The sequence below is a fragment of the Thalassophryne amazonica genome, chromosome 5 (assembly GCF_902500255.1).
Source record: "Thalassophryne amazonica chromosome 5, fThaAma1.1, whole genome shotgun sequence".
Classification (NCBI taxonomy): domain Eukaryota; kingdom Metazoa; phylum Chordata; class Actinopteri; order Batrachoidiformes; family Batrachoididae; genus Thalassophryne; species Thalassophryne amazonica.
This window is the reverse complement of record NC_047107.1, coordinates 125,802,310-125,817,899: the sequence shown is the minus strand read 5'-3', so window position 1 is coordinate 125,817,899 and position 15,590 is coordinate 125,802,310. Positions and strand designations below refer to the sequence as shown.

Genomic DNA, 15,590 nt, shown 5'->3' with positions numbered 1-15,590 from the left:
ACGAATACTTAAAAAAAATAAAAATCAACCAAAGCTAGATAGAATAATTCTGGATAGAATTATGAGGCTTAGAGATCAACTGTGTCAGCTTTTGTGCAGGTTGGACAAAATTTGTGGCCTGTGAAAAAAGAGTGTCCCCACTACTTGTACCAAATTTAAAAACTTTCTGCCGTGAAACAACATGTGTTTGAAGAATCTTCTTATTCTTAGTTTATGAAAGTATCAAGCATCTTTTAGTTCACTATAAAATCTGATTTTTAAATCTAAATATACGTTTGTAGGACATTTAGAAATGGAAAAAGAGGTATTGTTCCGGTTGTTTGACGTAAGGTCTGACTTCTTGCAGGGGCTGTTCCCAGGTTGGGATCCTGCGGGCCCTGAATGAGGCAGGGATCCCTGTGGATATGGTGGGCGGCACATCCATTGGCTCCTTTATGGGAGCGCTGTACGCTGAGGAGAAGAGCAACAGCCGAATGAGGGTGCGGGCCCGTGAGTGGGCCATGGTGGGTTGTCATTAAACTGATAATCAGAACATCTTGCTAATAGAAAAAAATGTTATTACTGCTAATTTTGAAAGCTAAGAATGTTTATTATTATTATTATTATTAGAAAATTACTTTGAATGAATGAAGCACGGAAAAATTTAAATTATTGCCTTAAACTATTTTATTTCCAGAATTAAAATTTTCTCATGAAACCTTCTATGCGTTATTATCAGAGGATGGTTTTCCAGAAGGTTAGGTGGGTCTTAGTTTCTAACATATCAGCACACACTTTTCACTTCCTCCCTTCCTCAGGATATGACCTATCTGTTTAAGAAGATCCTGGATCTGACCTACCCTGTCACCTCCATGTTTTCCGGAGCTTCCTTTAACTCCAGCCTTTGCTCTGTCTTCAAGGACAAACAAATTGAGGTAAAGTTCTTCAAATGTGTGAGAAAATTCTTGAAATATTCAGAAAGATTAGAGGGGATTTACATATTTCTCCCTCTACAGTGTATGATATCAATAAATGATTGAAGGGATCTGAAGGAATTTTCACTGCTTAAAAGGCAAAAGCCTGACCAGAACACCCATGATCTCTGATCCTTTGTCTGAAACTTAACAAAAACAACTTTATTGCTTTACTTTATTGCACAAAAAAGAAGCCTTATGTTAGGGCCCCTTCACACATAACATGACTGAAGCTGACTAGCGCACAAAGGAGGAATTGCATGCCATTCGTGAAAAATCAGAGCTGCCTCCAACACCTTGTACATCTGTCACTACAATTATTTGCGCACACCAGCGGCTGAAAGATAGAGAGTGCCATGTGAGAGCCCATTCGATCCCTCTCATGGCAGGTGTCGGCCAAATTCCAGGTGAGACACACGAACATCCAAGACTGCTCGTTTGACACTTCGAAACTGTGTGGCCATTTGCGCCGTTAGCACAACAACAGTCAGCAGACAATCACTTTTGAGCTGGATGTGAAATTTATCTAAGTGTCCCCATAAGTGTGGCGTTGCAAAAAGCAACACACATTTGGCGTGCATGTGTAGTGCACACGTATGCCACACATGTGGCCGAAAGAATGATGATCCCGTATACTGTTGCACTCCTTAAAACATGTTTGTAGTGTCAGATCCCGCTTTTTAGATACACGGTACACGCTCACCCTCCGATGAGTGTGTTTGTGTAAAAACCAGCTCTCCGTCTCTGGGGTCCGACCTTCGTGTCTCCACGGGTATTACCCGGCAGGGCTGCACAAAAGCTGTTCAAGCTGGTGGTGAGGAGATTCTTCTAGCTGCTCACTGCCTCCATCCGGACGTCCACCCCGCTGAAGCTGATCTCGCACCCCGGTCGAATAGCCTTCTCAGGAATCAGGATACGAACCGGCCACGCCCGTTAACGGCAGCTCTCCTCTTATGGATCAGGGCTCTTGGAATGTTGCTAGATTTTGAATTTAGTGACTCGTACAGCGAGTCCCCAGGATGTGTTATTTTCATTAAAAAAACCAGACTAACCTTTTTAGAGCCTTTTTGATGTTGTACACCCAATAAACTTTAACTTTTACACCTTAAGAAGCATCAATAATCCAATGTCCGAGCCTTAACACTTTAACCGCATGCTTGGAAATTTATTGCAGGTTTTGCAAGTGCCAATAACATAATCAACATAGATTATATGGTGATAATTTCACAACAGTAATTCAAGTATAATTAGAATAATGATTGGCAGAGATTTTTGTTTTTAATTCAATAATTCTAACTGATCTTACTTTGACTGGGACTGGATTGACTTCTTAACAATTTTTTCTAGGAGTGAGGGAAGGAGGTTTTTGAGGTTAGGGTCCCCAGCTCGAGGAACTTGATTTCCTCTCATCAGCTATTAATCGTTAGCTGACCACGATCCTTGTGTGATGTTGTAATCCTTCAGGAAGTTAATCCACATAAGAATTTATTCCATCTTCAATCAACCAAAAGTTGATCTAATCCATTCTGGTATGCGGTGATGTTCCTTGAGAGAGAAATCGTTGAACATTCCCCACTCAGACGTAAAGCCAGTGCTTATTCCAGCTTTTCTGAGAATTCATTCTTTTAAATCATTTCTTTAGAATCACATCAATCATATTCAATCATTTCATTACAACTCTCTTTCACATAAAAACAATTCATATGATCATATACAAACATTTTCATTCCTTATTATTCATTTAATTTTTACCAACATTTTAATCATTTGATCAGTTGTTTAACATCAGCTTTTCTTGCCCTGCTTGCGACATCTTCTTCACTTCCTCTTTTTCTCTGACTCTGCACTCTTTATGAAAAACAACTCATATAATCATTCATTTCACTTATTTGTAAAATACTTTTTCTAATCAACTCTTAATTTTAACACATTAATACTTCATTTGATCATACTTGTCATGTTAGAATCATTCACCACCGAGTTCATTCCGTGGGCCTCCCCATTTACAATGGAAAAGTCCGGTATGACCTCACTTACTCCTGGAAGGTACCAAAAGCTGTGCAGTTTAATCCAACAGCATGTATATTAATTCCATGGCACGTATTCTATTCCAAGATGAAAACAAGCTGAAAGCAAGCTTAAAGTCATCTTTCCTGACAGTAGGTAGAATGGGACAAAATAACATCTGAGCCTCATCGATTTGTATCCTGAATGGAAAAACATCTTTTAAGTGTTGTGAGAAGGCAATATCACAAAATGTTAAAAGCTTTAGATTCCAACCTTTTTTTGGAATGTGTTGCACGCCTGAAATGCAGTAATATATATATATATATATATATATATATATATAAACAAATTAAATGACACTGACCAAACAAAGAATTTCTTTATTTCTTTGCTGTCTGCAAAGAAATAAAAGTCAAAGGGTCACTGCAGTTTTCTTTTTTGTTTGTTTGTTTGTTTGTTTTTTGTTTGTTTGTTTTTTGCATTTTACATACCCTCTCAGCTTTTTCTGCTCTGTGTTGCAAGAGTCCAGTAGGTTTATAAATACTGGCCCTTCAGAGTATGAAAAGTTTCAGTGCAAGTGCATTTTCTTCAAATCAAACAGATTTGTGAGGTTATGTCTGATGCATCGCTCTGTATGTTGTTCTTACTTACTGTGCTGTTTCTTTTCTGTTAGGACCTTTGGCTGCCGTATTTCAACATAACTACAGATATCACAGCTTCATCCATGAGGATTCACACAGACGGTCTGTCTAATAAAAAAAAATAAAAAAAAATGATGAAACATTTAAAGTTCTTTTATTGTGGCTATAATATTTATACTGATAATATCCATAAATAAAAAGTAAAACATACAGCCATGTTTTACCTTTATAGCCATCATCTTAGATCAAGGCAGCATCTTTGGTTGATCATCTGCATTTTATAGTAAATATTTAATCAGGATTTTTGCGATCGCATTTCAAGTTTGATATATTTTGTTGACCCGCTGAATGAAGAAAAAGTGCAGAATTTCACTTTATTCCACTGTACTTCTGAATGTGTATTTTATAACGGCCAGAATCGGCCCCACCGACTCATAAGGTTTGTTTTTGTGATGAAAGACATTATCCGTGTGTATCTTCAGGTTCACTGTGGCGGTACGTCAGAGCGAGTATGTCGCTGTCAGGATACCTGCCTCCGCTCTGTGATCCCAGAGACGGACACTTACTGATGGATGGGGGTTACGTCAACAACCTGCCTGGTGAGTGATGTGCATCTTCCTGCTTCCTGTCAGCACAGCCAGTGAAGACCAACTTTAAAGAAGATACCAGAATATGAGGGGGGCAGGGGGGGTGTCCACAAAGTATGCAGAAAGCTTGATTGTATGTGATTTATTCATTCACAAATAAAAATGAATTCTTATCCAGTAGTATTTTGGAGAGAGGTTGGTCCACAGTGGAGAGCCAAAATTTTATCTCAATCCCTTTTGATCTACTTTGGTTTTCAGCCGATGTCGCTTGCTCTATGGGGGCCAAAGTTGTGATCGCAATTGATGTTGGAAGCCGCGATCAAACCGACCTGACCAACTATGGCGACTCCCTGAATGGCTGGTGGTTGCTGTGGAAACGCCTCAACCCACTGGCTAATAAAGTCAAGGTGGGCTACCCTGTGCCTTAAAATATAGTTAAACCCATAAAGATGGGTTAAACCCATAAATTGATGAAGTTGTTTTTGTTTTGTTTTTAGCTGTCTGCCACAGCATTTTGGAGGTGAAGGTAGTTATTGAATATGAACCTGAAATGCAGTTTTAATTTGTAGGAATTTCTATCCAAATCAGATGCAAGGTGTTGAGATTATAGACTTTCCTGTACAGTATTTGGTTTGTTTTTTGAAGTCACTAAATTGGGCAGTGTCTTGCTCGGCTAATTCATGATCAAATGTGTCTCAGTCCCTTCTCATGTAATTGATGAAGAAGCATACTAAAGGTCTAAAACTGATATTAAGTGTTGTATTTGCATTTATTGCTGTTTACTGTCAATATGTTTCGGGACTGAAGGAAACTCAATCTAAAGAAACTGAGATACAGCAAAACAATGGAGACCACACTGGTGAGCTCAGCAACACCAAAAATGTCCAAAAGAACATTGAAATAAAACTGTGGCAGATGTGAGAAAAAAATATCTGGTCTGGTTGGTCAAATCAAGAACACCTTCCAGAGAGTAGGAAAGTGTAGATTATCTGTGGTGAAAGCAACAGTCAATAAAATACAGATGAGTTTACCACAAAAACTGCTCATGAACTGTTGTTACATGGGATCATGTTTGGACATGGCAGATTTTCTGTGAACGGAGACGTGGATTCAAACTTGGTCAGTAAAGATCATTAATAATGTGGTTTATGATCCAGTCGTACGAACATTTGGTTTTACGTATGCTTGGGGCCATTTTCGTTGGAAGTCACAGGATTCTTTCGGTTTCTATCAGCATTTCTTCCACAAATTTTCTATAAATATTTACAATAATTTTACCCTCTTCAGAATATTGCTGCCACCACTATGTGTAAAGTTCTGTGCCATGATTGGATGAACCAACAGATGGTTGATTTTTGGGGTTGATTGGGTTGTATAGTCACAGTGGAAATTATACCTAAACTATTATTAAGAGTTTTATTTTATTTTATTGTTATTTGTGTTACAGACTTTATCACTGCTATGTTTTCCAAAACAATTGTTAAACAGTTAAAGGAAAGAATGTGTGAGGCAGTGCTGTCATTATGGTCTAGTCATCTGTTTTCTTTTCAGGTCCTGGACATGGCAGAGATCCAAACCCGCCTCGCTTACGTTTGTTGTGTGCAACAGTTGGAACTGGTCAAAGACAGTGAATATTGCGAGTACATTCGACCACCCATTGACCGATATGGAACACTGGAGTTTGGGAAGTTTGACGAGATTGCTGTGAGTTGCCCCTGTTCCCCTGCTTGCCATTCCCTGTATCGGTCAGTCTTTTGGCTCTAATTGCCTCCCTCGTCATCTCCTTTGCATGCTTCCACAGGAAGTTGGATACCACCATGGAAAGACTTTGTTTGATGTGTGGCAGCGCAGTGGGGTAGTGGACAGCATTCTTAAGGACAGACATCAGGAGGAGTTCCACAAGACTAGAACTGGGCATGTAAGTAGAAACTATGTTATACCTACCCAGATTTTGATTTAAAATAAAACCAAATTCATTCCATAGTTGAAATGGTAAATGGACTGCATTTATGTAGCACTTTTCCATCTGCATCAGACGCTCAAAGCGCTTTACAATAATGTCTCACATTCACCCCAATGTGAGGGTGCTGCCATACAAGGCGCTCACTACACACTGGGAGCAACTAGGGGATTAAGGACCTTGCCCAAGGGCCCTTAGTGATTTTCCAGTCAGGCTGGGATTTGAACCAACGATCCTGTGGTCTCCAGCCCAACGCTTTAACCACTAGAGCATCACCTCCCCTGGTAGAATCATTGACATTATGACTTCCCTCAGTAGTCTGTTTTTGCACAGTTACTCAGTTTTTGAGAACTGACTACTCTACACAGATTTACCATACAACTGTTTATATTTCTTAATAGTTGATATAAATAAACTCCAATGCATATTCAGTGACTTGGAAATGTCCATGTATCCATCCCCTGACTTGTCTGATGTAAACTCACTTTAAAAGCAATTATTTAATTGTTATACCAAAGGGGGCCAATACTTATACAACCCATCATCTTGGCTTTGATATTTTTATTTAATTTATATCAAGTTGTAGAGATTTGCTTTCATTTAAACTTTAAGGAGGATAATTTTTGAAATTTTAATATAGAGAAGCCTGAATTACTTTTTGTGTTTAAAATGGTACAAAATAAACAAATTAAAATGTGAAAGCCCAAGAGGGTGAATATTTTTGCAAGGCACTGTAAAATTATTCAAGTTGCTCCTTAAAAAGATCCAAATGAAATTCCTACAACAACAGAACTTTCTGTGCAGAATTTAGAAAACACCAGTGGCATCAAGAGTGTTGGTTGGTGTTGGTTAGATTCCAACACTCTTGTTGAATTCATGTGCAGATCCTCTGTCAGAAAGAAATCTTGAGAGACTAGAGCTTTTGGCTCAATTTTATATGACCTGTATTGATAGTAAATGCCCACCAGGTAGCAATACTGTTCCATTTGAAGAACCGTGAGTACAGGCTGCTGTGACATAACAGCGACCATCCTGTTGCCTATATTAGTAGATAAGAAACTTCTACTGTTATCAGATGGAATGAGGACTAGAGCTAAAGCTGGATTAATGCTTCATGTGTCTTTCAGGTGTTCACGTGTCCAAATGCCTCCTTCACTGATCTGGCTGAGATTGTGTCCAGGATTGAACCTGTCAAGAGTTCACATTTTGATGGTTTGTTAACTGGAAATGATTGTGAATCACATTCTGAAGTACCCTCAGATATTTAAGTACTTGGACAGTGGATACCTCCACTAGGGTCATAGACCAGTTTAGCCTGACTTCAGTGTCACCACTAATTCTATTTCCAAAGAACCAAATTGACATGGCATACATCCATTTGCCAGCATCTTTCAAAAAGATGAAACAAACTCATTAAAAAGGTTGAAAATGCATGTAAATGCAAATGATGTGTCGCAGTTTTATATTTGAGAATGGATCAGTGCTAAAATCTGAGCCTTTGTATAACATTGTGAGCACAAACTGGGATCCACAGACAGAGAGTAACGCAAACAGTGAGGTCTTTACTTCTGGAAAAGGTCATGCCTTTGCCAGAAAGTCAATCCAGTGTGTTGACAGTACTCAAGAGAGCATGGGAATGACCAGAATGATAAACAGGCAAGGGTTTACACAAGTAATCAGTACAGCCAAGGCAGAGGTCGTCAACAGGTGCAAAAACTAGTCAAAAATCAGGAAACACCAGAACACGAGAGAACTACGTACAAATCTACTGACAATCTGGCACTGGAAATGTGAAAAGATAAGTTTTAAGATATACAACACAAAACACTGAGAAGAGCCGGGAAAGTCAATGAGAAGCAGCTGTGGAGAACTCGAGATGGGAGTCCAGGGACTGAAACAGAAAGAAACCATGGTGAGACACCCTATCAAAATAAAACTGGAAACAGACTGCAGAGCCTGTCTGGGTAAAGCCTCTGCCCCACCGAATAATAAGCCATGAATAATGAGCCACGCATGGGTGTGTCAGCGATTATTTGAAGCCGTCACGTATCCGCTACTAAGGTGCCTCTATGTGCCTCTCTTTATGTGCGACGTATCAACCTCTACTGAGCCATGACTGATGTGTCATTTGAGGCCCGTCCAACCTCAAGTGGCTCATGCTGCCACATATGATCCACGTCAAGCCACATATGATCCATGTAACACCATGATAACATAACGTTGGTGCACGTTTAGGCATGGGTTTGGTCCAAACCTCCAGCCCTCCCACACTTGATCCCTTTATAGTGTGGGTTTTCAATTCACAGCATCTATTCAAGATGTTGTCACATTTTTTAAACGCAGTCCAAAAAAAAATGCTGCACTGTTGAGTGAAATTTCTGACGGGGATAACTACTTTGGCACGACGCTGGCCGGTGTGCGCCAGGCTGCGGTTCACCTGTGTTCCAGAGTCAAATACAGCAGTTCTGTGCATTCATCCAGCTCTGTGTGACCACAAAAAAATACACCACAATGAGGTGGCCACTTTAATTATATACACCCGATCCCACACCTGTGGATCACTTCCAAAAAAAATAAAGTTTCTTTATTTCTTCCGCGGCTTACAGTCACTGTGATACAACTTTTAACTTTGTGTTATGCCTGCAAAATCACTCTTTTGTGCACTCTCGCTCTGTGGTCCTGGGCAGCTCTGTGCTCCTTCTCGCAGCTTCACTTAACTGGCGTTATTTCCTCCATGGCTTTAAACACACAGCCACTTTTACACCGTCATCCAACTTTTAACTTTGTGTTCGTCCGTTATTCACTGCAAAATCACTGTTTTACGAGCTTGCATTTTGTACAAATGCTCATCTTAGGTGCCAGTCATTCCATTCCATCAGTGCGCACACACAGTGGAGCTCATCTGATCCATATAACAAGATTGTAAATCTATCATAGACTTACTTTTACAGTTAGGAATGAACATGCAACTGTTTTACCAAGCTATAAAAACATTAAAAACAGCTACCTTAAAACTGTTCCAAAATATCTGATTCCAGAAGCGATTAGAGGTGTTTTCAAAATCCAAGGTATGTCAGAAAATTATTAATCCACTATAAAATAATTATTTTATATACAGCATCTGGCGCACAAAGCAGGTGGAATTGTGTACACAAGAGGGCGGAGCCACTCCAAAAATAGCCTCTCAGGCGCTCGGATAATGGGCTTTTAACAGCCTTGTCCTCACCACAAACACGGCTCTGTAATCCTTGTTAGTCATCGTAGTAACTCGTACACAAACTGCCTCACACTGTTGTTGCTACATTTTGAACAACTTGAAATTAGCGCCACGCTCAGAGATGAGCCTCGTTAACCGAAGATAATGCCTCTAAGAGCCACCATTCTCCCATGATAGTTGAATAAATCCTCTCGTAGCAAAAAACCCCCAAAACAAAACAAAAAAATAAAATGCTGTGTGGCTCATTATTCATCCTTCATTATTTGGTGGCACCAGGGCTTAAGCGCTACCATTACCAAGGTCGTTTAGGTCGATGTCAGTTAATCTATCAAGTTATGGCCTTTATAAGTGCATGAAATATTGAGTCATTGTTGCAGGTGTAACTAACTATAATCAGACCAGGTTACATTGGAAATATGTGTAATCACATTATAGTTACAGGTTATAGTTAGGATTACTTTATTCCATTTTTTTTAATTATGAAACTTTTCCACTCATTCAGTGCTTTTAACCCAGGAACTAAAAGTCAACTGGAAGCAGCTCTACCTACCAGATAAATGAAAGTGTTGCTTTGAAATAATTCTTTAAAATTTATCACTTAATTTATAATTTTTTAATTGATAAAGAGAAAAATTATTTGTGTTGTCCATTTTCTTAATATAATGTGTATCATTTTCAGTAATTGATTTTAAGATAATCCAAAAGTATTTAGATTACTTTGCTTTTTTGTAATACTCGTACAGTGGATTATGTTCCTCATTACAAAAATTGTCTTGTAACATGTAGTTAATAGTAGTTGATTACATTTCAGAGTAATTATGTGACACATGTCTGGCCATAACGGCGTTGGCAGGAGTATGTGGTCTCTGAGTGCCCTTGTGGTTTTGCTGATGTCTCTTCTTGTGTTCCCCTTTAGAGGAACTGTCTGACAGTTACAACACTGACTATGATGATGAGACGGTGGAGAGCACCCTGTCCGACTTTGAGGCCTTCAACCCCAACAGTGAGCACACCGAGGGCGAGGACGCTGCTGAAACCGTACGTGTAAAAACCTGACTTTACTGTGCACATCATCCTCCACCCTCAGCCTAGCACAGGTCCAGACCCAGACTGTGGAACCTTCATAAATTACAACCCCTGGCAAAAATTATGGAATCACCGGCCTCGGAGGATGTTCATTCAGTTGTTTAATTTTGTAGAAAAAAAGCAGATCACAGACATGACACAAAACTAAAGTCATTTCAAATGGCAACTTTCTGGCTTTAAGAAACACTATAAGAAATCAAAAAAAAGATTGTGGCAGTCAGTAACGGTTACTTTTTTAGACCAAGCAGAGGAAAAAAATATGGAATCACTCAATTCTGAGGAAAAAATTATGGAATCAACCTGTAAATTTTCATCCCCAAAACTAACACCTGCATCATATCAGATCTGCTCATTAGTCTGCATCTAAAAAGGAGTGAACACACCTTGGAGAGCTGTTGCACCAAGTGGACTGACATGAATCATGGCTCCAACACGAGAGATGTCAATTGAAACAAAGGAGAGGATTATCAAACTCTTAAGAGAGTAAATCATCACGCAATGTTGCAAAAGATGTTGGTTGTTCACAGTCAGCTGTGGACCAAATACAAACAACATGGGAAGGTTGTTAAAGGCAAACATACTGGTAGACCAAGGAAGACATCAAAGCGTCAAGACAGAAAACTTAAAGCAATATGTCTCAAAAATCGAAAAATGTACAACAAAACAAATGAGGAACGAATGGGAGGAAACTGGAGTCAACGTCTGTGACCGAACTGTAATAAACCACCTAAAGGAAATGGGATTTACATACAGAAAAGCTAAACGAAAGGCATCATTAACACCTAAACAGAAAAAAACAAGGTTACAATGGGCTAAGGAAAAGCAATCGTGGACTGTGGATGACTGGATGAAAGTCATATTCAGTGATGAATCTCAAATCTGCATTGGACAAGGTGATGATGCTGGAACTTTTGTTTGGTGCCTTTCCAATGAGATTTATAAAGATGACTGCCTGAAGAGAACATGTAAATTTCCACAGTCATTGATGATATGGGGCTGCATGTCAGGTAAAGGCACTGGGGAGATGGCTGTCATTACATCATCAATAAATGCACAAGTTTATGTTGATATTTTGGACACTTTTCTTATCCTATCAATTGAAAGGATGTTTGGGGATGATGAAATCATTTTTCAAGATGATAATGCATCTTGCCATAGAGCAAAAACTGCAAAAACATTCCTTGCAAAAAGACACATAGGGTCAATGTCATGGCATAGGGTCAATGTCAATGAGCAGATCTGATTTGATGCAGGTGTTAATTTGGGGGATGAAAATTTACAGGGTGATTCCATAATTTTTTCCTCAGAATTGAGTGATTCCATATTTTTTTCCTCTGCTTGGTCTAAAAGTAACCATTACTGACTGCCACAATCTTTTTTTCTTGATTTCTTATAGTGTTTCTTAAAGCCAGAAAGTTGCCATTTGAAATGACTTTAGTTTTGTGTCATGTCTGTGATCTGCTTTTTTTCTACAAAATTAAACAACTGAATGAACATCCTCTGAGGCCGGTGATTCCATAATTTTTGCCAGGGGTTGTAGTCATTCACACCAGTAATTAGAACCATTATGTTCATTTGCTGTGACGTACAATTTTAACACTTCTTGAAGATGGTAGTGGCTCTGCTTTCCTTCGACATCAGCGCGACGTCATTCTGTACATGAATTATTGAATATTTTATGTGCAGCACCACAGCAACACACACAATGAACTCGTACGCTGCCACAAAACAAGTACAGCAGAATAAAGCACTAAATTTGGACTTCCCATCTTTTTGCACAGGACGAGGAAAATCAAAGTCGTGTTCATCGCCGGCGACAGACGTCCTCACCAAGCTCTGAGTCCTAACGCCTCCCAGACCCACCGTGCCCCCTGAACACACGTTACTGCAGGATTTCACTGGAGCGAACTGATTCTGCACCACTGATGTGGAGCTGATACAGCAATCCGCCCAGCAACTGGCCATTCAGTATTTTGCACAAGGACACTTCAACAGGACACGAGGCAGCTGATACAGTAGTGTTCAGAATAATAGTAGTGCTATGTGACTAAAAAGATTAATCCAAGTTTTGAGTATATTTCTTATTGTTACATGGGAAACAAGGTACAGGTAGAGTCAGTAGATTCTCACAAATCCAACAAGACCAAGCATTCATGATATGCACACTCTTAAGGCTATGAAATTGGGCTACTAGTAAAACAAAGTAGAAAAGGGGGTGTTCACAATAATAGTAGCATCTGCTGTTGACGCTACAAACTCAAAACTATTATGTTCAAACTGCTTTTTTAGCAATCCTGTGAATCACTAAACTAGTATTTAGTTGTATAACCACAGTTTTTCATGATTTCTTCACATCTGCAAGGCATTAATTTTGTTGGTTTGGAACCAAGATTTTGCTTGTTTACTAGTGTGCTTGGGGTCATTGTCTTGTTGAAACACCCATTTCAAGGGCATGTCCTCTTCAGCATAAGGCAACATGACCTCCTCAAGCATTTTGACATATCCAAAGTGATCCATGATACCTGGTATGCGATATATAGGCCCAACACCATAGTAGGAGAAACATGCCCATATCATGATGCTTGCACCACCATGCTTCACTGTCTTCACTGTGAACTGTGGCTTGAATTCACAGTTTGGGGGTCGTCTCACAAACTGTCTGTGACCCTTGGACCCAAAAAGAACAATTTTACTCTCATCAGTCCACAAAATATTCCTCCATTTCTTTTTAGGCCAGTTGATGTGTTCTTTGGCAAATTGTAACCTCTTCTGCACGTCTTTTATTTATTTGCTTGCCTCTACTGGTGGTTGGCTCTCACTGCGGTATTGTATCACTTCCTGTTCCGGAGCACAGCGGTGTTTTTCTGTATCTGTTAGCTGTTTAATCTGCGCAGTTAGATTGATCTAGTTATCTAGATTACGATTTGTTTCCCAGTGTAATCTTTACGTGCCTTAACTAAAGCACTCCTTCTGCTGAATCACCTCTAAATTATTTACACATTATTCACTTTGCGTGTTTTTAGGAATCCGCTAGCTTAGCGTAGCTACTAGCTCTTAGCCGATTTAGCATGGCGGCTTCTCCTGTCTCTCCCGCACTTTTCTGCTCTGGGTGTGAAATGTTTAGTTATTCCTCGGCCTCCTTTAGCAGTAACGGTACTTGTAATAAGTGTAGCTTATTCGTAGCTTTGGAGGCCAGGCTGGGCGAATTGGAGACTCGGCTCCGCACCGTGGAAAATTCTACAGCTAGCCAGGCCCCTGTAGTCGGTGCGGACCAAGGTAGCTTAGCCGCCGTTAGTTACCCCCTGGCAGATCCGAGCAGCCGGGAAAGCAGGCCGACTGGGTGACTGTGAGGAGGAAGCGTAGCCCTAAACAGAAGCCCCGTGTACACCGCCAACCCGTTCACATCTCTAACCGTTTTTCCCCACTCGACGACACACCCGCCGAGGATCAAACTCTGGTTATTGGCGACTCTGTTTTGCGAAATGTGAAGTTAGCGACACCAGCAACCATAGTCAATTGTCTTCCGGGGGCCAGAGCAGGCGACATTGAAGGAAATTTGAAACTGCTGGCTAAGGCTAAGCGTTAAATTTGGTAAGATTGTAATTCACGTCGACAGTAATGACACCCGGTTACGCCATTCGGAGGTCACTAAAATTAACATTAAATCGGTGTGTAACTTTGCAAAAACAATGTCGGACTCTGTAGTTTTCTCTGGGCCCTCCCCAATCAGACCGGGAGTGACATGTTTAGCCGCATGTTCTCCTTGAATTGCTGGCTGTCTGAGTGGTGTCCAAAAATGAGGTGGGCTTCATAGATAATTGGCAAAGCTTCTGGGGAAAACCTGGTCTTGTTAGGAGAGACGGCATCCATCCCACTTTGGATGGAGCAGCTCTCATTTCTAGAAATCTGGCCAATTTTCTTAATCCTCCAAACCGTGACTATCCAGGGTTGGGACCAGGAAGCAGAGTTGTAGTCTTACACACCTCTCTGCAGCTTCTCTCCCCCTGCCATCCCCTCATTACCCCATCCCGTAGAGACGGTGCCTGCTCCCAGACCACCAATAACCAGCAAAAATCTATTTAAGCATAAAAATTCAAAAAGAAAAAATAATATAGCACCTTCAACTGCACCACAGACTAAAACAGTTAAATGTGGTCTATTAAACATTAGGTCTCTCTCTTCTAAGTCCCTGTTGGTAAATGATATAATAATTGATCAACATATTGATTTATTCTGCCTTACAGAAACCTGGTTACAGCAGGATGAATATGTTAGTTTAATGAGTCAACACCCCGAGTCACACTAACTGTCAGAATGCTCGTAGCACGGGCCGGGGCGGAGGATTAGCAGCAATCTTCCATTCCAGCTTATTAATTAATCAAAAACCCAGACAGAGCTTTAATTCATTTGAAAGCTTGACTCTAGTCTTGTCCATCCAAATTGGAAGTCCCAAAAACCAGTTTATTTGTTATTATCTATCGTCCACCTGGTCGTTACTGTGAGTTTCTCTGTGAATTTTCAGACCTTTTGTCTGACTTAGTGCTTAGCTCAGATAAGCTAATTATAGTGGGCGATTTTAACATCCACACAGATGCTGAGAATGACAGCCTCAACACTGCATTTAATCTATTATTAGACTCTATTGGCTTTGCTCAAAAAGTAAATGAGTCCACCCACCACTTTAATCATCTCTTAGATCTTGTTCTGACTTATGGTATGGAAATAGAAGACTTAACAGTATTCCCTGAAAACTCCCTTCTGTCTGATCATTTCTTAATAACATTTACATTTACTCTGATGGACTACCCAGCAGTGGGGAATAAGTTTCATTACACTAGAAGTCTTTCAGAAAGCGCTGTAACTAGGTTTAAGGATATGATTCCTTCTTTATGTTCTCTAATGCTATATACCAACACAGTGCAGAGTAGCTACCTAAACTCTGTAAGTGAGATAGAGTATCTCGTCAATAGTTTTACATCCTCATTGAAGACAACTTTGGATGCTGTAGCTCCTCTAAAAAGAGAGCTTTAAATCAGAAGTGCCTGACTCCGTGGTATAACTCACAAACTCGTAGCTTAAAGCAGATAACCCGTAAGTTGGAGAGGAAATGGCGTCTCACTAATTTAGGAGATCTTCACT

General features: G+C 40.0%; 1 protein-coding gene across 1 annotated transcript in view; it reads left to right on the top strand.

Moving 5' to 3' along the window:
• The window catches only part of pnpla7b (patatin-like phospholipase domain containing 7b), a 59,658-nt gene extending 47,103 nt beyond the window's left edge, over positions 1-12,555 (top strand). The window contains 10 exon segments of the mRNA XM_034171295.1: positions 347-503; positions 798-914; positions 3,634-3,703; positions 4,084-4,200; positions 4,447-4,595; positions 5,740-5,892; positions 5,990-6,106; positions 7,276-7,360; positions 10,282-10,403; positions 12,233-12,555. Of these exon segments, the coding sequence (XP_034027186.1) occupies positions 347-503; positions 798-914; positions 3,634-3,703; positions 4,084-4,200; positions 4,447-4,595; positions 5,740-5,892; positions 5,990-6,106; positions 7,276-7,360; positions 10,282-10,403; positions 12,233-12,298 (1,153 nt within the window). The 3' untranslated portion in view covers positions 12,299-12,555.
• Positions 12,556-15,590: the final 3,035 nt, after the last annotated feature.